The sequence below is a fragment of the Pestalotiopsis fici genome, assembly GCF_000516985.1.
Source record: "Pestalotiopsis fici W106-1 unplaced genomic scaffold PFICI_Scf_2, whole genome shotgun sequence".
NCBI classification, from domain to species: domain Eukaryota; kingdom Fungi; phylum Ascomycota; class Sordariomycetes; order Amphisphaeriales; family Sporocadaceae; genus Pestalotiopsis; species Pestalotiopsis fici.
Genome location: NW_006917092.1, coordinates 3511004 through 3535546, shown reverse-complemented (window position 1 = coordinate 3535546; position 24543 = coordinate 3511004). Strand labels below are relative to the sequence as shown.

General features: G+C 50.0%; 10 protein-coding genes across 10 annotated transcripts; 5 read left to right on the top strand and 5 right to left on the bottom strand.

The window, feature by feature from the left end:
• Positions 1 to 2468: 2468 nt before the first annotated feature.
• On the top strand, positions 2469 to 3527 carry PFICI_03257 (uncharacterized protein; the record flags this gene model as incomplete). The annotated part of the gene is made up of 1 exon (XM_007831838.1): positions 2469 to 3527. The coding sequence occupies one exon, from the start codon at positions 2469 to 2471 to the stop codon at positions 3525 to 3527; it is 1059 nt and encodes a 352-aa protein (XP_007830029.1).
• A 492-nt stretch (positions 3528 to 4019) lies between these two features.
• On the bottom strand, positions 4020 to 5708 carry PFICI_03256 (uncharacterized protein; the record flags this gene model as incomplete). The annotated part of the gene is made up of 3 exons (XM_007831837.1): positions 4020 to 4427; positions 4478 to 5518; positions 5574 to 5708. The coding sequence occupies 3 exons, from the start codon at positions 5706 to 5708 to the stop codon at positions 4020 to 4022; spliced, it is 1584 nt and encodes a 527-aa protein (XP_007830028.1).
• Positions 5709 to 6148: 440 nt separating this feature from the next.
• Positions 6149 to 8226, top strand: PFICI_03255 (uncharacterized protein; the record flags this gene model as incomplete). Its single annotated transcript, XM_007831836.1, has 4 exons — positions 6149 to 6462; positions 6513 to 6993; positions 7055 to 7763; positions 7811 to 8226. 4 exons carry the CDS (start codon positions 6149 to 6151, stop codon positions 8224 to 8226), a joined length of 1920 nt encoding a protein of 639 aa, XP_007830027.1.
• Positions 8227 to 8739: 513 nt separating this feature from the next.
• Positions 8740 to 9603, top strand: PFICI_03254 (uncharacterized protein; the record flags this gene model as incomplete). The annotated part of the gene is made up of 1 exon (XM_007831835.1): positions 8740 to 9603. The coding sequence occupies one exon, from the start codon at positions 8740 to 8742 to the stop codon at positions 9601 to 9603; it is 864 nt and encodes a 287-aa protein (XP_007830026.1).
• A 572-nt stretch (positions 9604 to 10175) lies between these two features.
• Positions 10176 to 11671, top strand: PFICI_03253 (uncharacterized protein; the record flags this gene model as incomplete). The annotated part of the gene is made up of 4 exons (XM_007831834.1): positions 10176 to 10359; positions 10421 to 10567; positions 10628 to 11284; positions 11406 to 11671. 4 exons carry the CDS (start codon positions 10176 to 10178, stop codon positions 11669 to 11671), a joined length of 1254 nt encoding a protein of 417 aa, XP_007830025.1.
• A 639-nt stretch (positions 11672 to 12310) lies between these two features.
• Positions 12311 to 12649, bottom strand: PFICI_03252 (uncharacterized protein; the record flags this gene model as incomplete). Its single annotated transcript, XM_007831833.1, has 1 exon — positions 12311 to 12649. One exon carries the CDS (start codon positions 12647 to 12649, stop codon positions 12311 to 12313), a length of 339 nt encoding a protein of 112 aa, XP_007830024.1.
• Positions 12650 to 15613: 2964 nt separating this feature from the next.
• On the bottom strand, positions 15614 to 17016 carry PFICI_03251 (uncharacterized protein; the record flags this gene model as incomplete). Its single annotated transcript, XM_007831832.1, has 2 exons — positions 15614 to 16513; positions 16597 to 17016. The coding sequence occupies 2 exons, from the start codon at positions 17014 to 17016 to the stop codon at positions 15614 to 15616; spliced, it is 1320 nt and encodes a 439-aa protein (XP_007830023.1).
• A 561-nt stretch (positions 17017 to 17577) lies between these two features.
• Positions 17578 to 18562, top strand: PFICI_03250 (uncharacterized protein; the record flags this gene model as incomplete). Its single annotated transcript, XM_007831831.1, has 2 exons — positions 17578 to 17962; positions 18024 to 18562. 2 exons carry the CDS (start codon positions 17578 to 17580, stop codon positions 18560 to 18562), a joined length of 924 nt encoding a protein of 307 aa, XP_007830022.1.
• A 924-nt stretch (positions 18563 to 19486) lies between these two features.
• PFICI_03249 (Tubulin beta chain) lies at positions 19487 to 21154 on the bottom strand (the record flags this gene model as incomplete). The annotated part of the gene is made up of 6 exons (XM_007831830.1): positions 19487 to 19841; positions 19923 to 20719; positions 20783 to 20879; positions 20940 to 20965; positions 21020 to 21043; positions 21143 to 21154. 6 exons carry the CDS (start codon positions 21152 to 21154, stop codon positions 19487 to 19489), a joined length of 1311 nt encoding a protein of 436 aa, XP_007830021.1.
• A 1640-nt stretch (positions 21155 to 22794) lies between these two features.
• Positions 22795 to 24282, bottom strand: PFICI_03248 (uncharacterized protein; the record flags this gene model as incomplete). The annotated part of the gene is made up of 1 exon (XM_007831829.1): positions 22795 to 24282. The coding sequence occupies one exon, from the start codon at positions 24280 to 24282 to the stop codon at positions 22795 to 22797; it is 1488 nt and encodes a 495-aa protein (XP_007830020.1).
• Between the last annotated feature and the right edge of the window lie 261 nt (positions 24283 to 24543).

The window sequence follows — 24543 nt, the reverse complement described above, 5'->3', positions numbered from 1 at the left end:
GGCGAGTCATGATCGGCATATCCGCAATCCCGCTTTAGGTCACCCGAGCTAGCTTGTTTTTGTTTTTTCCCAAATTTCATGCCCTTTCCTAGACCTTCTACGCGTGTTCCATCGAAGGGGGACTTGCCTCGGTCATCCCAGTCAAGATGATACAGTGGTCGACAATGGCTCTGCTCCTCTGCGGGGCGCGCATCTCCGTAGGCTAATAATGACGACGTGAGGCAATACAAGCCTGGAGATGTAACAGCGAATCCTCTGTCAAATCTGGGGTTTACGGCCTAGAGTCTGTGTGATCTGCGGAACCATCGCGCTCATCACAAGCCAATCGCGTCTTGATTATTCGGAACCGCCATGGAGGTACTGCTGTCGGGACGATAGATATGAATTATGTGTTTAACGCACTATTTCTTGTCATGATTGCTCCGTGTTGTCTTTGGACTTTTCGCAGAAGCCCTGTCTGGTCCTTCCTCCTGCCTGTGGTCCCAGCACATTTCAGCCCGCCTAGCGTTTACTTTCCATCCCCAACAGAGCTACTGTCGCTACTAAACATAGATCTTGATTATGTTGTGACTTAGTATTTGGCTTTTATTTGGCGACCGTGTTTAGCTTGCGCAAATGCAGCCCCGCAGTTTCTTCAGCATATAACAGTAAACGGCTAAAATCACGTATACCCCCAATGAAACAATGGAGTACAATAATTCAGCTTGGGATCATGTTATACTACGACGGCTAACATCTAGTGTAAGTCGCGCAAAGCCAGTGAGAATAATCAAGGGATGAGAGCGATGAATAAAATACATCTTTAGCACCATTGACGCAGAAGACCTTGTCTATGTGCCAAGAGAATTCATATCAGAAACTATCCACATAGGCTGAAGCACTTCATGGTCAACATGTAATGATTCACTAGGTAGCTACCTACTGAATAGGTCTTGCTAGAGTTCAATTTTACATCAAGATGCGGTCAATTATTGCAAGCATGCGCTCACGCTAGCCGGCTGATATGAGTGCGGATCTTTGCACATGCGCCCGAAAATTGTACTACGTAGATCTTAGAGGTAATGATGGATGCACGTAATTGGTCAAGGTGTCATGGATGCACTTGGAGTTCGCGCACTAGGAGAGTTAAGGTAGCACAAAGCCGTAAGTCCACATGATGGTTTGCAACTTGGCGATATTAATCATGGGATCGTAGTTCTCAAGGAAACTGTAATAAGGGTTGCGACTTTCAAGAGCAGAAGACTACTTGCGAGGTGTATTACTAGGTAATATACCGAGACAACGACATGTGGCATTCAGGCAGTATTATCAATACTTATATATACGCCGCCAACCCAGCTACTAGGTAGGTATCTGCATACAGGTTGGAACAAACAGGGGTGTAAGCGCTCATCTTATTCCCGCATGTATTTGCGAGATGTGTTCTTTTATTGTGCAGAAATCATATAATGACATCGAAAGCGTAGTGAAAACAATATACAGGTACTCTATCTTTCCTTTCTTTCCTGTTTTATCCACAGAGAATTATTTGATCCCCCTACTGTTGTAACCTGACATCATTCTTCTGATTGCAACGAAATCGTCACCTCTGACTGCTGACATGATAAACACTTGCGCAGTCGTCACCTACTATTGAAATATGTGGGGGAGAAACGATAAAAGCTAATCCTAGGTAGAATTTCGTCACTAATCTGACCGCATTAGCAGGGTCTGGCTCATTATGGTATAGCTTGTTCGCCAAATTGACCAGGAACTTACGAATGCGGCTACAACTTTCCGATTCGCACCATTTTTGGACATGGTATGCGCATGAAAATTCCTTGTATTGGAAATTGTAGATAGACCAATGCAGCCATGGTCAAAACGAAAATGTAAGGGTTTGTTCTCAGTCAAGAAAAAACACTGTGCAAGCACATTACTGATTATCACCACACGGGTGAGACGATGCCATTGCCCCGGAGGCGTAAGATGATCATCGTTTTCGCCGACTAAGCGGCGCAGCGGTGGGTAGCCCCTCATGGTGGGCGACTATGATTGATCCTATTCCCCAGAACCCTGCCAAGCCAGCGACTCCAGCCAGATGATCTTATTGGAGACTGCCACGACCCTCGGCCATATTTTAGCAACCAGTAGAGGACCAGTGACGCTCTTATTTGCGCTGCAGCTTACCCACCGTCTAGCCTGGGTCTTATCGTCACGACAGGGAGAAGAGGGACGAAGGATCATATGAGCCACATCAGCGGGTATTCGTGGGCCTTGCAGTGTGAGTGAACGTGGCGGAGATTGGATATTGACCGTTTATCGTCTAAAATTTGCCATGAAAACTATACGATTGGCTCAATGGAATTTGACGCTCCATATATAAAATTTCGGATATTGCTACGTAGCGCGAGGGAGAAAGAAAAAAAAACTATCAGAAATGCAGTTGCATTCTGTAACCTTGATCGAACAAGTGTCTATTCGCAATAATGTTGCCTTATTCTCTTGCTCACTACCCTACACGAATGGCCCTGATGAACATACTCTGGATGCTGCTCGCATTATGCACGAGTTCAAGAATCAGAAGCGGCGCGGATCCGACGATCATGAACATTGGAGACCTCTATTACTCTGCTGACTCCTCTAACGGATCTATTTGGGTGCGGAAGGCCTCTTCAATCCAAGGTCTTGGGTCGACCAGTCCCCAGAAAGTGTGGTCCGACAGTGCCGGCAGAGGAGAGGTCTGGGCTCCAGAGATCACCACAGACGCTGGAAGGACGTATATCTACTTCTCAGCTGGAACAAGTGCAGATCATCGCATGTATGTGATAAGCGCCGACTCACCGCTGGCTACATACTCGGCAGAGCAGAAGCTGGCCTTGCCCGACGACGCGTGGGCCATCGATGGCACAGCATTTACATTTGAAGGGCAACGGTGGTTTGTTTGGTCCGGATGGGAAGGATCCGTAAACGGGGAGCAGTCGCTTTACATCTGTCGCATGAATAATGCAACTGAGCCAACGGGCAGCCGTTTCATCATTTCGCAGCCCCGAGAATCATGGGAGCTGGGAGATTCTCCCACGGTCAACGAAGGTCCTGAAGCTATAATCGATCCAAATGGCCAGTTGCACATCGTGTACTCCGCCAACGGAAGCTGGGACAACAAATATTGCCTTGCAGACTTGCGCCTACGCAAGGGCGGTGATCCAACCTATGTGTGGGACTGGTACAAGTCAAACGGATGCCTCTTTGGATCGCATCAGGATAGAATGATGACGGGCTGGGATGAAACTCTCTGGATAGATGGCCCCGGGCATCACACATTTGCACTCACCGATGGAGACATCAGCCAAAGCCCAAGTGGAGTCAACCACATACCTTTTGCCTTTCACGGTGTGGAAAAGGGTACCGATTATAGCTGGGCTAACCGGGCTTGGTTCACGGGTTCTTACGTCTGGTGGAGTGCTACGACATACAATCGATCCAATGTTCCTGGTAACGAGAGCAACACTGGTTTTAGTTTCAAGTTCTTTGAAGATAGCCTCTAGTTATGAGGAGATGGAGAGGCTCGCGAACACTCCACATGAAGTAAGATGCATTGTATTGTATCAGTCTTGGCACATAGCAACTCATATATCACATTAGTCTTGGACAAGCTTGTAGATGGTGGACATTATCGTAACTGAGGCTTTTTCCAAATTGTGGAAGAGCATGATGGAAACAATAATGTTCGAATTGCGCAGCCCGCCAATAAGCGACCTTGTATTGCTATTGATTGTCTACATACTGAGTTCTGAAATGCGACCATCACCTACGTAACTGGTAGCCTAGTACTGTTTGATGAAATTCTGACCAATCTAAAGCACACCCCTTTCAAGAAGATATCGAATCCGAAGCCCATTTTCGAGGACCAAGCGAGTTCGATGCGATGCTAAACAGGCTTGCATTATTCCAAAGCATGGAATGCAAATTTGGTTCCATATCCACATGATAAAATGAACGCTGATCTAGGTTGCCTCCTTTTCTGACGACTTCCCGGTTTATGTGTCTTCATTTTTCTTTGATTTCACACTGTTCCATGGCATTGCAAGTGAAGCCAAAAGACCCAAGCATGACAGGCCCAGAGCCAAGTACCAGATTGACCTCATTGACTCGTTGTAAATATCCAGCACAACTGGAAGCAAGTCACTGGAAACCATGTCACGTAAAGAGGTTGCTCCTCCATTTGCGAGACTCGAGGCATCGAGATTAGGAATGATGCCGCCTAACTTCTCTACGAGCTTTGTCTCGAGGAGAGTCTGTGAGACTGTAATGAAGATGGTTGAGCCCAGGAAATTAACGAAATTAAGCAATGACAACGCAATGGACATGTCATTTGGGGGCATGACGGTCTGGGCTGCAACATTTGGTTGCTGCAGTCCTATGCCTATGCCCACGCCAACAATGATCTGTGTTCCTAGTCAATCGTAATCCTGAGAAGCGATTTGTATCTGCTTACCTGAAAGCCAATCCAGATGCCCGTCATCGTATCAGGTACCCACGTTGTAATCAGAGCTGACCCAACAATAAGAAGAGCGCTTCCAGTGATCATCAAGGCAGTATAGTAACCGATGATGCTGGTAAGAATACCACTGCCTATAACCGCACAGACGATTCCCAGCAGAAGTGGCAGCAAAGAGACACCCGAGTCCTGGGATGATTTGCCTTGGATAACCTGAAACCAGATCGGCAAGTAAAATGCGTATATGACAAGCACCGATCCGGTTCCGACGTAGGCAAAACACCCCGAAAGGATACTCCGATTCAGAGCAATTCGCGGTGGGACAGTTGCCTTTTCTTTGAGCCATACTTGTGAGGCAATGAACGCCGAGAAAAGAACACCAAACACAACAAACAGAGCAATAATATGCCCGTTGGACCAGGGAAATCTGACGCCGCCCCATTCCAAAGCGAAAAGCAAACAGATTACTGCTGGAGCAACCAAGATGAATCCCAAAGGGTCCAGCTGCTGGACCTTACCAAGCCAAGTATCTGCTCGTTTCATCGTAGGTGGCGTTTTGGGCGTCAACAGGATGAGCAGGATCAAGGAGACAACACCGACGGGGATATTGATCCAAAAGCACCAGCGCCAGGTGATGGAAGTCAGATAACCGCCGAGTATAGGACCAATGGCAGACGTTATGCCGAATACGGAGCCGAGAGCACCAATATACTTTGGCCGAGATGCCAAAGGTACAAGAAAGGTGATCAAGAGAAAGGCACCAGCGGAAATGCCAGCACCTCCAATACCGGTAATGACACGGCCAACTATGAGTGCGTTTGAGTTGGGGGCTGTTGCGCAGACGAGGGACCCAATTTCAAAGATGGCGACAAGTGAGATGAGCACCCATTTCGTGGAATAGTACTTGTATACAAGACCAAAAGGTAGCTGGAGGACGCATAGAGGCAAGAGAAACCCTGATTCGTACCAGGCTATGTCCCCAAAACTATTGAAGTCTGCCGATATGGTCGGGATGGCCGTTCCAATGATGGTGCGATCCTAGAGAGCATTATTAGGCTTGATTTGGTCAAGTGAAGAAGGGAAGAATCCTTACTAGAGCTACAAGAAAGAAGGCCAGCCAGATTGCGGCCATCGCGGGTAAGACGACTTTGCGAGACGGATACTGGTCATTATCTTGCTTTTCAACAGGGTCGGCGTCAGGCGTCTTTGTTTTCTGAGACTCGTCCATTGCAGTGGACTGAGTCTGCATCCTCAAGCTCGTGGTGTAACTACGTGTGGTACAAATGCTGGTGTAAGTTGCAAGATTGCTTCGACAAAGGGGCAATTCGCGGCTCTTGATGAACCAGGAGAAATACAAAGAATCATTTTGAAGCAAAGGCCAAGAACAATTAAATAACTGTTTTCAAGACCTGATATTGTCTTTCGATGTCATCATGATCTTGAAAATCAACAATGTTGCGACCCCTGCCTGTCTCTACTTCTGCCGTCTGATTGGCTCGCCAGATGCCCGAGATCCACTCCGAGCTCGGGCCCGAGACAGAACTCGGCCCCACTACCGAGCTTTGGTCCAAGCAGTGTCGTCCGAGACTCTAGGTTAGATAACTCCCTCGCCTTTACACAGACTGTCCTCGGTCAAGCGACGACCCTCCTACCAGGAACGAGTTAACAATGCGCAATCAAGCGTGTGAGCCGTGTGCTAAGCGCAAAGTTCGCTGCGACAAGGAAGAGCCGTGCTCAAATTGCAAGCGAAGAAAGCAAGATCACTGCAGCTATGCTGAGCCCCCTGCTACCAACGGCATCAGAAAGCCCGAACATGTCGCCAGACCATTTGTTAGCCGTTTGTCAGATAGTACGGCCATCTCGCCTGGAGCGCATGTTGCCATTTCACCTCATCAGAGCCAAGAAGCGGCTACTCCAGCCGATAAAAACAGCAAAGATCCTGTTATAGTGGAACAGGATGGGCAACAATACTATCTTGAGTCGTGAGTAAATCATATAGGAACTCGGTGCCACGGATGTGCTGAAATTTTAGACGTGCATGGTTTGTTCATGGACATCGTGAAAGCGGACATCGCACTGTCGCGGCGACTCACCCGCTCCTCCTCAAGTCTGCTCCGGCAGCCTTCGAAAGCATCCTAGGTGCCTACTCAGCATCTCAAGTTTCTATACCGAATTGCTTGAGAGAAAAGGGGCAAATGGTGTTTGCTATCTACAAACAAAGAGTGCATCCCTTTATCAAGATCATGTTCAATTGGGACCTGGAGCGTCTCGAGTTAGCCATGACATCAACAAGCTCAACACTACTCCTGGATGATGCTGAGAAATCACTTGTTTCTTCTATTCACTTGGCCAGTATTATTAGCCTGACCGACGCCGAATGCAGGGAAAGGTTTGGGCAACCACGCACCTTCATCGTCACCGAGTGCGTTGTAATGTGCGAGAAGGCAATTGCCAAGACGAACCTGCTGAGTATTAAAAATGTGGTTGCTCTCAAAGCCCTGGCAATCTATTTGGTACGAGTTCATATTGATCGATGATTCCTACAACCGTCCACGGTATTAACATTCCTTGCAGTTTGTAAGCCTGGATTGTCTCAGTACGCAAAGTCTGTGGACTTTGATGGGACTCGCCATCCGCAACGGCGAAAAGCTGGGTGTCCATCGAGATGGTACCCTTCTGGGCCTCTCTCCACCGGAGACGGAAGAGCGCAGGCGCCTTTGGTGGCAGCTGCAGTACCTCGACTTGATCTTAGCAATAAGGCTAGGAGTAACTCCCTCGACTCTCATGATTGAATGGGATGCAAAGTTGCCTCTCAACATTGAGGATGAGGACTTTACCCCGGGAAGCGAGACATTTCCCAAAGAAAGAGTCGGCCTGACCAGCATGGCATACTGCTTGTTCACCTACTATGTCTTGTACGAGCAGCGCCGATACCACGCAGACAAGGGCCGATTTGAGCTGTCGTGGTCGACAAACCAGTCAATACCCATCCGGACCAAGGAAACTTTCATTGATCATCTAGAAGATGGGTTGAACAAGAAATTTCTTCAGTATTGCGATCCAATTAAACCTCTGCACACGATATTACAAATTGCATCCCGAGCCCTCATCTGCGTCTTTCGGCAGAGAATTTTATTGACTGGGGGCCATGTTAATCAAGAGGATCGCGGTGCACTTTTGGCGTTATCAGCGCAATGTATCGAATATTCCATTGCGTTTCACTCGCATCAGAATATCCGAGCGTTTCGTTGGTTGACTACGAATGGCTTTCCATGGCCTGCATGTGAGCATGTCTAATACCCTTTCTCGATTGAAACTTACCATCTCTAGTCATGATTGTGCTGATCGAAGCCTCGAACGAGACCGACGCAGAAAAGTGTCAACGTGTATGGACGGTGCTATCGGACCTTTATACAACCAACACATCTCTTCTCGAGTTCGTAGAAGACCGCAGAAGACTCCACGCAGCCGAGTTGACAGTGGCAGCATGGAAGTCTTGCAAGACCAAGGGGACTGTCGATCGAGACGCTCCAAAGCCTGAATTTGTTCGAGATCTCGAGGACCGTCTAGCCAGATTCATGGCGACATCAACAGAAGTAGCTGCCGCACAAGATATGGGCAGACATGAAGAACCGGTAGCGACTGACGCCCCTCAGAGCTTCTCCCTTGAAGATGAGGCAGATGGTCTATTCGATCTCAATTTCGAAGACATTGACTGGGCCTTTTGGAACAACTTCGCAAATTGAGTTCAATGCATTGGATTGGGTGCTTGTATGCAGGTAGATCATTGCACATATCCGATCTGCAAGATGTGGCTGAATGACGCCGAAGCGGGCGCTGCGTACTACAGAGTACATTCCGAGTTAGTACTGAAAGGCCCTGAAAAGGACCCGGACGCTTTATCTGCCAATATTTGGCAAGGTTCCTAACACTTTGCTGCGATATTGCTAAATGTATTCATCAGATACAATTCTCAACGCAACGCGATAGTTTGTGATGGAAAACGGCCAGATCAACGACTGGAATGGATATTTTTCGCGCTGGGATTTAGCTCTCCGAGACGCAACTTGGCCAAGCGGCGACAGTGGATGGCTCCGCTGAAGAGCGCACCTAGGAACGCTGAAGCAACTCCTGGGGGGCGGGGCGGGGCCACCAAAACTCAATTGTCGCACAGAGAATCTCCACAATTACACCTTGAACTCCGGCGAAAACAACAAAAACATCACCAAAGACGTCATATGGAAGACAAAGAAGAAGCAATGCTGAGACCAACGCCGGATCACGTGGATCTCTTGGTCCTCGGTGCAGGTTGGACAGGCGATTTTCTCCTTCCTCTTCTGGACAGGAAGAAGATTTCCTACGCTGCTACCACGACGGATGGACGCAATGGCACCATACCATTCAGGTACGATCCCGACTCCAACGAGGAGGGGCAGTTTAAGCGGTTGCCGTCTGCCGTCACGGTAGTCATCACGTTTCCTCTCAAGGGAACAGGGCAGTCCAAGCACTTGACAAGCTTTTACGAGAAGACACACCAGGGCAGCAGACCTCAATACGTTCAGCTTGGCGCAACGAGCATCTGGAAGGGCGCCGGTTGGCAGGATGACAACTCACCCTACGACACGGCCAATGCCCGCGCCATTGCCGAGGATGAATTGATGCAAGTCGCCAATGGCGCCGTATTGGACTTGGCCGGCCTCTACGGAGGCGCTCGCCAGCCTCGCAACTGGGTGGACAGGATCGTCAAGACCAAGCCTGACCTCAAGGCCAAGGGCGCGCTGCATCTGATCCACGGCGAAGATGTCGCTCGTGCCATTCTTGCGATACACCACACCTTCACGCCTGCGAAGCGCTGGCTTTTGTGCGATCTTCACACGTACGACTGGTGGGATTTGGTACAGGATTGGGCATCGAAACTGCTCCGGGAAGCCGAATTAGGCACAAGCCAGATTGACGAGGCTGAAGTTTCAAAGCAGAAGCAGCTACAGACTTGGGTTGGTGAATTGATGGAGGAAGAAGGCGTGCGCGCCTTGCCCCGGGATACTGCCCTCCTCGGCCGGGTTCTAGATGGAAGAGCATTCTGGAAGAAGATGGGCATCTGGCCTAGTCAGGGACGCGTCTAGTACGATAGACAGCTGCGTCAATATCAATGGAGTATTCAAGACATAGCACTCCCAGTTTGACTATTTTGTTGCTAACTGTACCCCTGGAATCACGAGAATTTGAAATGCTGCAGTCACGGTTCAAACTCGGTCATATTCAACCGACGGACGTCCATCATACTCCAGAGTCCATCCACTGGCATCCGGTATGCTGTTGGTGTACTGCGGGGAGGGCGGGCAGATCCGCTGGGAGTGCTGGCCGAGCTAGGCCCTAATGCGGCTATCCGGGGATGTAGAACTCAAAATAACGAAAGCCAAGAGGCCGACGAATGCGGGGACCAAAAGCATTGCAACACAACTACGTGACCGCACAGACCGTATACACCAATAGAAGACGTCATGAAAAATGTCAATTGCCATGGGACGAAAGTGTAGATGGTACGATAAGGCCAACCAACGGACGACAATGCGATTGGTGGGCCATGTATAAGATGGCCAGGCTGCTAATCAATTGTCTTGTTGGAATGCATACTTGTCTTGGCTATTTTTGATCACGGTTTGCAACAACAAACAAGTCTATAGTCTCACCTGTCATGCAGCTAACTGCAATAGTCATTGGCGCTTTCGCCGTTGTCGCATGGGCGCAGGATATCACTTTCATTAGCGATCCTGGCGTATACGGCCCAGCGCTGGAGATTCAACATGCCTACTACGGTCAATGGCCAACAGGCATCGCAGTATCAAGCACAGGGAGGAAATTCTCTAATTTTCCGGGAGGTACGCTCACGCACTATTGACATTGCCCCGGTCTGAACATTGTTTGACAACATCCTGGCAGGCCTCGATCCAACAAATGTGTACAATGGCTCAAACGATGTCTTCACAGTGGGCGAGCTCACCTCGCTTACTGAGGAGACGGCGTACCCATCCCTGGAAATGAACCACCCGCCTGGAGGAGCCATCAATTATACCACAACACCCCCTAGTTAGTGAAGACTTCTCGCCCATGCTTGCAACTCTGTCACGTCTAACAAGGAGTCATTAGCTGGAGCGAACTACCAGGATTACCTCATTGGTGTTCAGTCAGTCGTTATTGATCCAGCGGATCGTCTCTGGATCCTGGATACCGGGCGTGTCTTGACACCAGATGGTACCCTCGTCTTCTCGTCTTATGGAGGGCCAAAGCTAGTAGGGGTAGATTTGAGCACAAACCAAGTGATCAAGACCATTGTCTTTCCACAGACGGTGGCATTTCCCGACACCTATCTGAATGATGTTCGCTTCGACCTACGACCCGAGCTGACCGAATCCGGAGAGGGCGTGGCATACATTACGGACAGCAGCTCCGAGGGTCGTAATGGCATCATCATAGTCGATCTCGGCTCCGGCGAGAGCTGGCGGCACCTCGACCTCGCAAAACCAGTCCGGTCCGAGTACCAATTTCTCCCCTTCATCTGGGGACAGCCCATCTACTACACACTCGGCGGCAACCCAATCACTTCGTTTCCACTCGGATCCGATGGCATTGCGCTGGCTGCTGATGGCGAGCGGCTCTACTGGGGTCCGCTGGGCGGGCGCTTCCTGTACAGTTGCGCAACCTCGCTGCTCCGCGCGCGAGACGCCACGAGCGAGCTCCTCGCTCAGCAGGGGGTCACTAGCCACGGCGAGAAAGGTGCAAGTGACGGTTTCGAGACAGACAGCAGTAAGTATTCCCCTAGCTGACAATTAATGGAATGGGATTTTCAGAGGCGCCCGGAACATTAAATGATTGCGTTTGATTTTCTGTTTGTCCTCAGGGAAGAAAAAGACTAATTGCGTCGCAGATGGCTACATCTACGTCGGAAACAACGAGGCCAACGCTGTCAATCTGTTCAATCCCAAGAACGGGACGACCGTGCCATTCGTGAGAGACCCTCGAATCAATTGGGTCGACACAATGTCAGTAGCTGCAGACGGCAATCTGTATTTTACAGTCAACCAGATCAATCTCGGGCCTGCATCGTATCCTGGTACGGACCGGCGGGTGCGACCCTTTGCTCTATTCAGTGCGCCACTTCCGGAAGGCGGTGCAAAAGTGAGCCTGAAGTAGAGTGGGCAAATGATGGGGTTATGGTTGGGTTATTTTATAGAACACACGAATTGGTAGTTTAATTGTTCGCAGTGGACTTTTCACAATGCATAGGTTGTATCGCATCTTGTTGGGCCAAGTAAATACTCAAGCGGACGATATAGCCCAGCAAGCCTAGAAAAGCAGAGCTCCAGTGTCATGTTTGCTAAGAGCTCGAAATGGTTCTTTGACTTATGGGCCAATCATGTTTATGCCGGCCATACGCTACCCCCAGGTATGCATTAACGTGACTTCTAAATAGGAAGTTGACGGGACTAGAGTGTAATTTATGTGGATACTAGGTTTGCCTTGGCTTCAGACTGTCGGCAGATGACCGTGGCATGCTTTGAAACGTTATACTTCCATGCATATGGCCATACCAAAATATGATAGTATAAATAATTTTGACTTGTATGCTGTTTGGGCCGATCATCAGACCAAGCGTCACATGAATACCAGAAGTTCATTTGTGCAGGTGAATTTTGACTTTAATTCTTGAAATGTGCTATGCAGTTGCCTGTGTTCCTCCGTAACCCGACCCGTTTCCCAATATGCGTAAATCATACAATTCGTGTCTTGATTATATTCCCAATGATATTCCTCATAATTGTTGAGAGTATTTTAGATGCCGTAGCTCTTGAAGCCCTTGTCCTGGCCTTGGCCTCCAGTGGCACCTCCAACGGCGCCGCCAACCTGCTGGCCGACACCGCCGACCGTTTGTCCGAGACCTTGCGTGGTCTGGCCGACGGCGCTGCCCAGGCCTTGCGTGGTGCTGCCCACGGCGTTGCCGAGGCCTTGTGTGGTGGCGTTCAGGCCGTTACCGAGGCCCTGTGTCGTGCTGCCGACGGCACCGGTGACGCCTCCGAGGAGACCGCCCTGGCCCTTGGCCTGTTCACCTCCGGTGAGGACATTGTCGACACCACCGAGCAGACCGCCGAGGAGACCTCCGTTGTTCGACATTGTGATAGTGTGGGAGAGTTTTTGTTTTGATATGTGAAGTGAGAAGCTTTGTTGACAAGTCGAGTGACTTTGACTTTGATTGTTCGTGTGTAGAAGAGGTAGATAGTTGTTTGATACTGAGTAAACTTTACGATTAATTGTGCGCTGTCCGTAGAGACTTATATGTTCGACAGCTCGGAGCTATCGACCATATGTCAGCCACAAGCTATGACGTTGTGCTGGATGATATCATGCCTCCCGCGAGCCCTCGTCTCAGGGTCCGGCGGGGGTTCGCCCGTAAGCGAGACGACAGTCCTGTGGATGGTGTTGTGGCTAAGCAGAAAACCTGTTTTCGGGAATATGCCCAGGCTCAGGGTCCTCCAGTAGTGGGCCAATCACGATGCGAGCCGGCGATTATTCCAAGGATCAGCACCACCCTGAGATTGGGGAATGTGGAGCCCTCGGGCGAAAACCGTTGATCTGCGATCTAGACTGTCCCCTCCACTACGTGCCCACACGACGTCAAGGTCTTATCACGCTGAACCAAAATTCCGCGTGGGATGCACCTTTGTAAAAGACAAAATGTCAAATGGCATCAAGTCTGGTGTAACGCTAGATGCAGATTGACGAGATGATAGAGCGCCGGGGCTATCTTGGTGTACGCCCAAGGATCAAGCCGCGGTGCAAAAGGTTTTAATCGTGATACGCGAGCAGCTGACGGCACATTAAATTGTCACTGGTTTCTATTTTATTGTGCACATTCGTAATCACTTGCTTTTTCAGTCCTACGATATCTTTGATTATATTCGCTGCATAACCTGAAACAGCTCCGAAGTCTATTTGATAGAATAGTAGGTATGTATACACGCTGCCCGAGAAGCCAGTCATATCCAAACTGGACTTTCCGTAGGGCAATCACCAAGTGATAGTCCCCTAATCTTGAAGAGGACAACCTGTGCATCATCGCCTAGATGAATGGCGGATATCCATACGGTCTAGTCTTTGCCTATGCCTCGAGCCATAAAGTAACTATCGTGACTTGGAAAAAGGCGGCTCCTACTGACGCGTTATCTAGCACCACCATTCAACGAGACGGTTTCAAAGAGACCACATTTATGACGTCGGTGCATGAAGCCAAGCCAATCATGCTTCGGAAACGAGCATGCTTATAATCTGGACCGAGCAGCCGGCAGCCTGGCACCTTTCAAACAAGCCTCCCTGCGGCCCCTTTTCCGGCCCCCGCGCTCGATCGAAGCACTTTTCAGATTCAGTGCCGCCATGAAACACCCGCGGATCTTGTAATGTTCGTGGCGGTGAAGCCACAAGTTCCAATGCAGAGAATATGATCATCGTTCTAACTATTTCTCCTTGTTTGAAGGGCTCCTTCATGACAACTAATGAGTGGGCACCACTCGCCACAATCAGTTCAGCACGTCTACCAGTTGTGGGGTATAGGCCAGTGGCTTTCATCGCTCTGTTCTAACACAGATTGCCTGGAGTATACGAGTTGCTTGTCCACTTCTAGTGCCGACGATATGCAGCCGGCTGCCAGCATTACACGACCGACTCTATGTGGCTGTGTCACACGTGCCGCGCTTCATTCGACGGACTGGTTCTGCGTCGTTAAGCACGATACTATGCACGTCATGATGGCTTGGAAGACATCTTGAGCCCCACAAATGGTGTCGGCTATGGAACCATCGCTGCATCTCTTTCCACGGCATATCATTTTGCGTTATATTGAATACTGAGACTCCTTATCAATGTCCGAAAAATAAAAACACTATACGTCCATGTTCGGGACACTGACTCGTAAGGTGTAGTTTTTTTTTTCAGCGCACTGGTATGCGAACATATCATATATCCTGCAGAAGAATCTGGCCTGGACCTCGGTGATATTGGCCAATCAAGAATATTTCTGAGATAGTGTAGCCATACGGAGTGGAAGTAGGACTTATGTCATTCCCTTCAAGAGTACCAGAAAGAATACGTGATTTCTTCGGAATATTGTTAGGGACTAGGTAAGCAAAAATATCGGCTTGAAACAGACTGATCTTTCTCTGTAGATACGCCTATGTCAGGAGTATTTTCCCGTCATGAAGCACCGAGTAGTGATGAGGTTGTTCGTCTCTACTGCTCCTACGCTACTCAAGGTCAGCTCCAACCCCAAAGTACTACTGTGCTCTTATGGAATTCTAGAATCTGACCTAGACGTACTTGGTATTTCAGGTGACAAGTATTGGGAGTTTTCAACGATGTATATTACCCAATTTCCTGTGATGAAAAATGTCTCCCTAGTTTCGTCTTTGGGCACCTCTGTCAGATTTTCAAGCAACGGCTACACAGCATATAGTTAGCCTCGGCATATTGTTATGCGAAAGGCGAAAAATTAAAGAAAACTGAAAAATGATAGCCACCGCGAATACTGACTGTAGTTTGGGTTTTCACGTGAAAGTTACCCTAACGAAGCTCTATACTCGTCATCCATAGCTTGCCCACTTTCCCGGGGAAAAATCCCTCAACAGTGGCTCCCGTTTTTCGTTCGGGCACTCGTCCATATATGTCCATGTAACAGCTTTCAAACCAATACTGCCGGGAATGATGTCTGCCTTGGACCATGGGATCATCCTCTTCTGTCCCAATTCGGCCGGCTTCAATCACCCCGAGAAATATTGGAGCAAATAAGGTTGGTGACCCTTGCATCCTTTCGCGATGTCCAGTGCCCTGAACCTACAGATAGTAGCCGTGAGCTCTCTGGCCCATAGTCGTACTGTTGGTGGACATGGCGTGGACAACCTATGCGCAAGGGAACTTGTAAAGATTGGGCAGAAAATAGTGATGGCTTGGGCTGGTATCGTCTAGTCATCCGGCCGAGAGGCAATCCCCTTGGAGAGCATCTATCTTCTGGCATGCTGTTCAACGACTGGCTTTCTATCTCTGTACGCGTCAACTTATCAAATCACACTTCACAGCCCTGGCTTTCAATCAGTTTCGTATCCTCTCCAGACGGATGCGGTTAGCTGTGCGCATTTCGAGCCAATTCGCATCCCAATTCCCATCCTTTTTTAGATCAATAACCGTCGCCGTCCATCCATAGTTAGTCCATCCACGCATGTCAAATCCCGTAGGGTCGAGAACACCCAGCTCAACCCGCCACAGGTTCGGAAACTGTTCAGGATCCCGCACTAAATGCCGGACCTGCGCTGCTAGTACACGCTGTGGCGGTGGCGAGTGGCGGATCTCCAGGTACAGCTCCTCGAGGGAAGCTGGTAGCAGCCGCACCAGGGCGTCTCTATGAAGAGGACTACCCGGGCCGTCCGCGGCCCCATTGACCACGCCAGCCAGTACGTCGTGGGATAAGTGCAGCTCGCGAAGCCGCTTCAAACTTCGCAACGAGCCGACACCCTCCGTCACTGTGTCGTAATTTGCGTGGTCCACGGGATTGAGCAGGAGCACCTCGAGCTCGGCGGGTGCGTACTCGCGAATCGTCTGTCCCGTCCCCGGTAGATCTAGTTCGAAAGAGTCGCTAATGCAGGCGTCACCCCAGTGGAGGCGCAGGGACACGAGCCGCGGGCAGGAGGTAAGCAGGCGCGCGAGACCGGCCGCGTCAAAGAGTGACAGTTGCAGGGTGAGGTACCTCAGCGTCTCGTGTACGACAGTGCTGTTAGGCGGCTTGGCCGGGTCACCGCTGAGCTCAAGGGACCAGTCATTGGCATGCCCCTCAAAGGTCTCGAGCGTGGTAGCGCCGACCTGGAACAGCTCGGGCATCAAGTACCACAGGTCAGCCGCCCCCTCGGTGTCAGCGTGGAAAACGCTCAGTTTCCGGAGTCTGGGGAGACGGTTCACGCCCAACGCCTTTTTGAGCGCCGCTGCATCATATGGGATCTGCCAGTCACGGATGTGTCAGCAGAGCCCTGACTTGGAGAGAATTATGTGCTTGATTGAGCGAAATATTGCATCTGCCGTACCTCGATCGCCAGCTCCTCTAGGTTGGGGAGCAGCGCCACGAAGAGAGCGTGCCAATCGGGATATACACCCTCGCCCAAGTCGAACCCCCCGTTGATGAGGGCGCTCTTAAAGTCGTCCGGGAGCCTGGCGCTAGCCTGGACCACGGGCAGGACCTCAGAATCCTCGAAATCGTAATTCACACCTTCTACAAACTCGCCGCGGCGGACGAGATCCGCAATAGTCTCATTCTCGCACAGCGTCCGGACCAGAAACTGCGAGATGCGCGAGCCGGCGCCCGGCGGCGGCAGTCGCTCATACAGCGGCGGCTTCGCCAGGTCGTATCCCTTGCGGCAGACGCGGGCAAACGCGGCGAGCGCGTGATGCGAATCCCCGAGACCGGCGACGATCTCGAGCCAGATCTCGTCCGGCAGACGTTCCATCTTGGCGCGCGTCGACTTTCTCAGGGGTGGTTGACTGCGCGAGCACAAGCAATACCTAAGTTTTTTTAGTATTTTAGCCGCCTCCGTGCCCCACGAGATGAGAAGCCGTTCCAAGTGCTTTCGTGTGTGGGATATAAGAATGGCAAATGGCCCCCTGCATCCGACATGTTGTAAAGCGGCACAGTCGCCAACTCCGGACTAATCCTGCGCCCATACATGATTTCATGTTGGTATGGCAACCGTTACATTATCCCTTTCAACGCGGAAAGTGTATCATTTTTAATACACATCCTTTTGAGTCAATTAACGATAGAATTCTTTACCTGAGCCGAATCTGGCATAGAGTCAGGCTTACGTTTCCAGCGCGTTGAAGAAAACACAATTCAACAACTGCTCGCAGCGGCATAGAATCTACCAGAAGGCATTAAACCTGCCGCCAACCATATATATAATGCATGGCCCGATGGAAGACAACTCCTCTAAGTGAAGCACTACGCCATCTCTCCTTCAGGCAGACTCGCACCGCAGTACTGGTTTCGACGACTTGCAATCACTTTAACCATGCCACGCGATGCCCACACGACAGCGCTGGCTCAGGCTGTTCGCCAATTCTATCAGGCGGCCACTAAGCCGCCCTACATAGACGCGGATGCGATCCTTGAACCACCACCAGACGGCTGGCCAGGTGTGAACGCAGAGATACTCCGCGCCCGGGGTAGATCAGACCATGTAATCGAGCTGCTCCGCCACTTACCCTATCTGCGTCAGCCATCCCAGGCTGGGCGTCGGTGGATGCTCTCGCCCACCACACTGGCGATAGATTACTCCAGCGGTGGGGTGTACGGCGAAGATATGGAAGAGCGTCAGCCGACGCCGCCACATTGTATTTGGCTCACTGCCCACGCGGGTCGAGATGGCACGGATCTGCTGCTTGACACGGAAACGAGTGAGCTGACTGCATCATCTCTGGTTGCGCCCCACGTACTACAATGCTGATCTGTGGTTAGATAGCATTACTGAGTGGTCGATGCTCGAGGACTATTTAATGATCCCATACGCGGAATACGAGGATCTCCCCAAGCAAGACAAGTGGATGGCGTACCCCACCATGCCGGCCGCTGCCTTCTTTGATCTTTGGCGGCGGCGATGGGCCAAGCTGGTATGGCTGCCCGTGCCAAGTTCCAAGAGCCCATTCTCGGCACTGTGGTGGCACAGGGCGCTGCCTCAATCGGACGCCGAGGCTTCCATCCTGGAGTCCGACGACGAGTACGAGTATGACGAGGACGATTCAGACAGCGATTCGGGGGGCGGTGATGACGAGGCAGATAACTTCAATCTGTCCGATGACGAGGTCAATACTCTCATCGACGACGCCGGCAGACCGAGTATTGACGCACCCTCCCCTAGTCTTCCATGGATAGAACACGATGAAGAGGATGGTGGCGATGATACCGTGGGACCTATAAGCAGCAAGGCTCAAGTAAGTCATGACTACTTTATTCCCCTAAACCCTGTGGCCTTTATTCAAGTGCACCGCATCTGCTGATTGCTGTCGGTATAGGAAGTGTTTGATATCTACAAGCGCCACGGTTGGCCGGATAATTTCAATCGACAGAGTTGCAAGGCTGATTTAATGGAGTTTGGAAAGCGATGATGTATGTTTTTACCTATTCCTCAGTAATGTTGCCTGCCGTGGCTTTTTTGTGGCAGTCAGTTAGATAACGAAGGTGCCTTTTGAGACCATGTACAGGGAGCATGGGGAAGGCCTTGATGAGAACAGGGAGCTTCCGGACCTGGTCCATATGCTCCAGGGAAGATGACAAATCTTCTCAACGTATGAATGTATAAATGGGACGGTATGATCCCACTTTGAATAGAACTTAGACAGATACAACACAACTTGTAACCATACCCAAACCCATACCTCTTAACGGTGTCAGCTTACTTCATTATTGTGACTCCCTCAAACCTACAATACATGCTCGTATAACTGTATCACAAACTGTCAGTATGCTTTATTCAAAACAGCCCAAAAAAAAAGAATAGTTGCGGGTAAATATTTTCCGAGGTTTTCGATTTCACTTCGAGCTTGGTCCTTAAGCGAGTTAAGCTGATAATCTTAAATAACTGTTATAAGGACGGAAGGCTGTCCCACCAGTAGCGTAATTCAAAAGCTACAGGTTTCTGTGTTACAGGCTATAACGAGAACGGTCCATTTTCGCCAGGCAGATTTATCCTGAGACCGCCGAATTCGTACCCATAGGTACCGTGTAACTAGAAGCGATAAAGTTTTCGATAAAGCTATTAACGCATTTAAGACACTAAGGGATGGAGTTAGCCGTGAGAAATTAGTATGGACGACAAGCAGTAACTAATGACGTATTTTAATAAAATAGCTAAAGGCGCTCAAGTTTAGAACCAAGTTCCATTTTCTAGGTGCCTGACGATGTCGGTCAGTTCTATCTCAATCTCATTTATGCTCTACAGGTGCATGGCACTCTTGACACTCAGAGACAAGGTCCAGTATATTGGAATGGGCCTCTGTAAAGTCCATCTCATCTATGGCCAGGTCTCCCATGGTGTACGAGCGCATGTAAGCCTTTCGACGAAACATTGTGGTGAAGTCGTCGCCGAGGCGCTCGAAGGTGCTTTGGATAGACGTTGAGTTGCTAATCAATGTGCTAGATAGTTCCATACTCGACTGTGCCACCGAGCAATATGACGTTTGGAAGTTGTGTGGAATTCCTCGCTTGAAACTTTCCGAATTTCGGTTTTGCATATTGCGGATCTGGTCCTCGATGTCTTCCATGGAAAGCCGACCGCGACTTGGGGTCAAGCAATGGTTAGTGACTAATGACAAATAACAGAGAAAGGAGAGACTAGAGTGTTGATCCATAGGTGCTTACAACATTGTAGAGCATGCCAAGTGCCGCCCGTCACTGAAATCGCCGGCGGTCATGAGGTTCTTAGAATCGAAAACCTCCTTTGCCAAGCGCTCGGCAGTGAGGCTCTGCGTCTCTCGCACGTCGGATTCTATTTCAGACAGAGGTGCTTGTCCTACAGTAAGAAAGTGCATTCGTGGAAACGAGACCAAGTTCATGTGCGTTTTGCAAAGATCCGAATTCAGCTGGCCGGGAAACCTAAGGGAGGCCGATATACCCGACATGGCGGTCGAGATCAAACGATTGTAAGCGTCGTATGTTGGTTGGGGCATGTTTAGATTCCGAGTGCATGTATCGTGCAACTTGCCATTGTCAAAGCAAAAACTCTGATCACTGTATTCAGTGAGGTGATGAATCGACAAGACCGCGCTGTACGTCTCCACCAAAGTCTCGGCGACCTTTGGTGATGGCAGCACGGAGAAGGTGGACATAATGCGATCGGGAAATTCGTCTTTCAACTTGGCGAGAAGGAGTGTCCCCAAGCCCGCACCTGTACCACCCCCTATAGAATGGCAGATTTGGAAGCCTTGGAGGCAATCGCAACTCTCTGCCTCCCGGCGCACTGCATCGAGGACGTTTTCAGTCAGCTCAGCGCCCCTCCCATAATGCCCTTGAGCCCAATTGCCTCCGCCACCATATTCGCCAGAGATGAAGTTGTCGGGTCGGAAGGACTTGCCATATCCTCCTGAGCGGACTTCGTCGATCATACTCGGCTCCAGGTCGACAAATATGGCTCGAGGCGTGTGAATACCATGGTAAGGCTTGTAACTGTATCAACTTCTGCAAAGTACGCCCAAGAGATCGAGGAATTGGAGTCTTGTCACCTCGTGGAAATAGACTTCGAGATTTTGATGCTCAGCGTCTTCTGTGCCTTTGGACGGCCCATTCTCGACGAATCCATGCTCTTTTGCAATCATCTCCCTACGTACATCCATTAGTCGATCAGTAGGTACTCATCGGAAACATGAAATACTGACATACCAGAAAGCTGACCCAATTCGGCTGCCCTAGACGATTTGGTAAATTTCAAAACCCAACCATCTGTCTTCGAGGTGACTTACACATCCCCCAACCGAAAGATGGATCTTTACGCAGAGTGATTGCAAGTCAGCGAAGATCTACAGCTTACCGTTATATTGGCGTAAAGCCCATAACGTACAGGAGCGCAAATCTCGTTCGCTTACAACTTCGCGCATATTGATGGATTGCCACTTGCGCATTTAACACAGGTCCGTCCCTTGGTTGATGATGGTATATCCTTACATCATTTAGTCCTTCCACTTGCCATAAAGGCTTCGCCGTCAGTTTGCGGCTGAGAGCCAGTCGATGCCAAGACTAGCTGCCTAATCGTTTTAGTCGCCATGGCAACGAGGTCCACAAGGGCCTTTCGTCCGTTGACAAAGATTAACCGTCAAGACATTGCGGGCCATCGACGTGGACAGCCATGGTAACTGTCAATCGAACAGAATGTCTTTAAATATGGGCAGTGTCATACTCCTAGCTACCAGTCAACGAACCCACACCGGCGCCGACACCCTGCAATTTCTACCCGTCTCTCTGCAACTCCTTTTTGGTCAAAACTGGTCAGACCGCCATTCATATCCTTTTCAAACAGACCTTTGCCTTCCCGGAACCAGTTTATGCGCTGCCGGGCACGATGGGCTTCCGCAGCTCCGCGACGATGGTCGCACTTTCGCCGGGGCTCAGCGTCGGCGTCCGGCGGCATCGCCCGGCTGATTTTGAGCGCGTTAATGCGCATCGCCTGGGCAGCCCCGGCGGGCGTAATCGAGATTAGGCCTAGGCCGAGCGCCGCGGTATTTAGGGGGAATTCTATTTAAGGATGGTCATGATTGTAGAGGGGTGTGTATTTTTGACAGTTATAGAAATGCTAGGCGCAGTTTTTTTTTTTTTTCCACGTCACGGAGACATCGATTTGTAGGTTCTCCAGGAAAGATGTTTGCACCATTGTCATGTCCGTGTGTCTCGTTGCGACGATGTGAATGTATGATATAATCCCGGTGTGGTGACAAGTGCGCAGTAGTGCCTAAATTTCCCAGCTTGGTACCTTTTTGATGCCATTCCAAATTGAAGCGCAAGCTTCTCGTCGACGTACGAAACGTCATTTCATCAAAGGGCTATAACGATTGACAAGGCTGTTGATCTGAGGTTGTACCCTGGCCTCGTGTCGGCGTCTTAGACCCCCCCTCATATCTCAAACATCATGCATTCATCTAGAATCCTACGTTCATTTGCAAATAAATCCACTCGTTTTGTCAATCATTTGGAACTCTTATCTTCCATTCCATATTTAAGCAATAAGCCTTCAGGCCCAATACCCTGACTTGGTTGCTGCTTGGAAAAAAAAAAGGGGGGGGGGGGGGGGGGGGGGGGAACAACACAGGCAACTATAAACATCACTTCGATTTCGTAACAGTTGGGCTATATACATCATCAAGCTTTCAATCGCGCGTAACCCATGTTTCTGCCAAGCCTCGTTATATATCTGCAATTAGTAGATTATTGCGTCTGGCATTTATCACACTAGCAAATATGCTGAGTTGGTTCACAATCAAGCATGGATATAAAACGGTCTATTTTTGCCAGGTAGATATTTGAAAAGGTATGATGGGTGTGGTATAATAATTTTTGTATTAGTTTAGTTGTTCACATCCAATAATGGTCGCATGGTCAAAGAAATATACATGTGTCAGGAAGCGCACCACTTATTTCTACACTTTGACAGATATATGTTGTGATCGATGGATGCTGAAGGAAACATTACAAGTCAAGCAATCACACCGAGAAACTGATCTCGTGTGTATTCACCAATTTCCAATTAGCGTAGTATTCCAAAGTCATCCCAGATCTTGAGCTCTGCATCTGAAGTGTCGGGTCTTTGACCATCGCCATAAGGTCCTAATCTGATAAATAAACGGTCCTGCGTTTGCCCGTCATAAGTAAATAATCTGGTAGGCTCCAAGTCGAAGTCGAGACAATATCCGTCCTCATCCTGCGTGTTTCCAGTATCCAGGTCAATGCCCTGTTCCTCTGCTCGCTTCTCTATATCTTGACGATAGAAGGTGTTGCGAGAATTCGCTGCGGCAGTCCAAAGATACCAATTTGGATCCGGTTGCAGCCGCTTGTAAAGACCTTCATAGTCACAATAAATGGCGGCCACTGCGACCTGCGTCTTCATTGATGGGACTTTGTCGGCGAGTAGACCGAGCATGTCGTGGTCAGGTCGAAGTGGCCACCAGATCATGAAAGGCTGAGGCGCACCGGCCGGCCACCCATCTTCGCGGAACTCTTGGGGGTCATTCAACATGATACGACGGGCAGAGATTGCCGCACGAATCCGAGCCAGATAGGTCCAGCCGCTGTCCTGCAAGGCCTTGACCCGCGGTGTACCGTCGGCGATCTGGCTGGCCCACCATCGAGCGAACATGGTATGATGATAAATACCGCGGACGATGCATACAAGCTCGGTCATGTTTATGGTCCTTGCCGACGTCGCCAGTCGGGCATAGCGATCAATGTTTCCATCAAATGCCGCCATGTGGGTCAGTAAGGTTTTCTTCATGGTGGGCAGATCCGGTGGCAAGGGCTCATATAGCAGCTTGACTTCTTCATCGCTCAGATTGAGATGCAGAGACGTGATGGGCTGGTCTTCGGTATGCACATGCATGTCCTCCTCGATGCAGGGTTTGTGGTTTGCAAGAACAGGAGTGAAAGCCACGCGTGTATCAAGACGCCAACGTACTTCGGTATCCCCATTAAGGAATGCGGGCGACCTCGGAGTGTTAATGTCGATGCTCAGGAGGCAGTCATCCATGACGGCGTATCGACGTGGACTACTCATGATGGATTCGTAGATCAGTCGCCCGCCAGCCGTTTCTCCCTCCCGCGCTTCTTCTGCAATGCTGACATCGGGCAATAAGTCTAGTTCTCGATACAGAACATGGTAGCCTGCCGCAGCACACGCGCGGCCGACTTGGTATCGCATCTGGGGATATCGCTGCACAAGCACGCGATACGTTTGTTCCGAGGCAAAATCAGGGTACCATATGCAGTAGGGCTGGTTGTCTGGTGCCATGGCATCGGGTAGCTCATCACTCATGATGAGCCGCGCATTACGGGCGCGTGCAATGGCGGCACTCGCCATGCTCAACTCGGTCACCGCGCCACTAGTCGCAAAGGCATAGTGAAGCCGGATGCCCCGAATCAGTGATGCCAGCGCCAGGGGATTGCTGACATCTCGGGGCACCTTCTCCCCGCGGATAGCGGCAAAGCACTCGGCCTCGGTTGGACGATTACCGCCTGCCATCTCATGTGACGTTTGTGGGATTGAAAGATCTGGAGTCGGCGCGTTCCCTTGTGCGCGTGTGAATGGAGAAAAGGAAGAAGAATAACTTTCGAGGTCCGACCAACGGGGTGCGCCACCCTGCTAGGTAATAAGCCTAAAAATAAGCATACTGATATTCAACTCGTTATGTTCCGACAGACCCACCACGTCCATTTCAGTCTCGGTTGCGCAACTGCAAACACTCAAATCCTGCTATTTTCGTGAAATTAGCCGTTCTGAGTT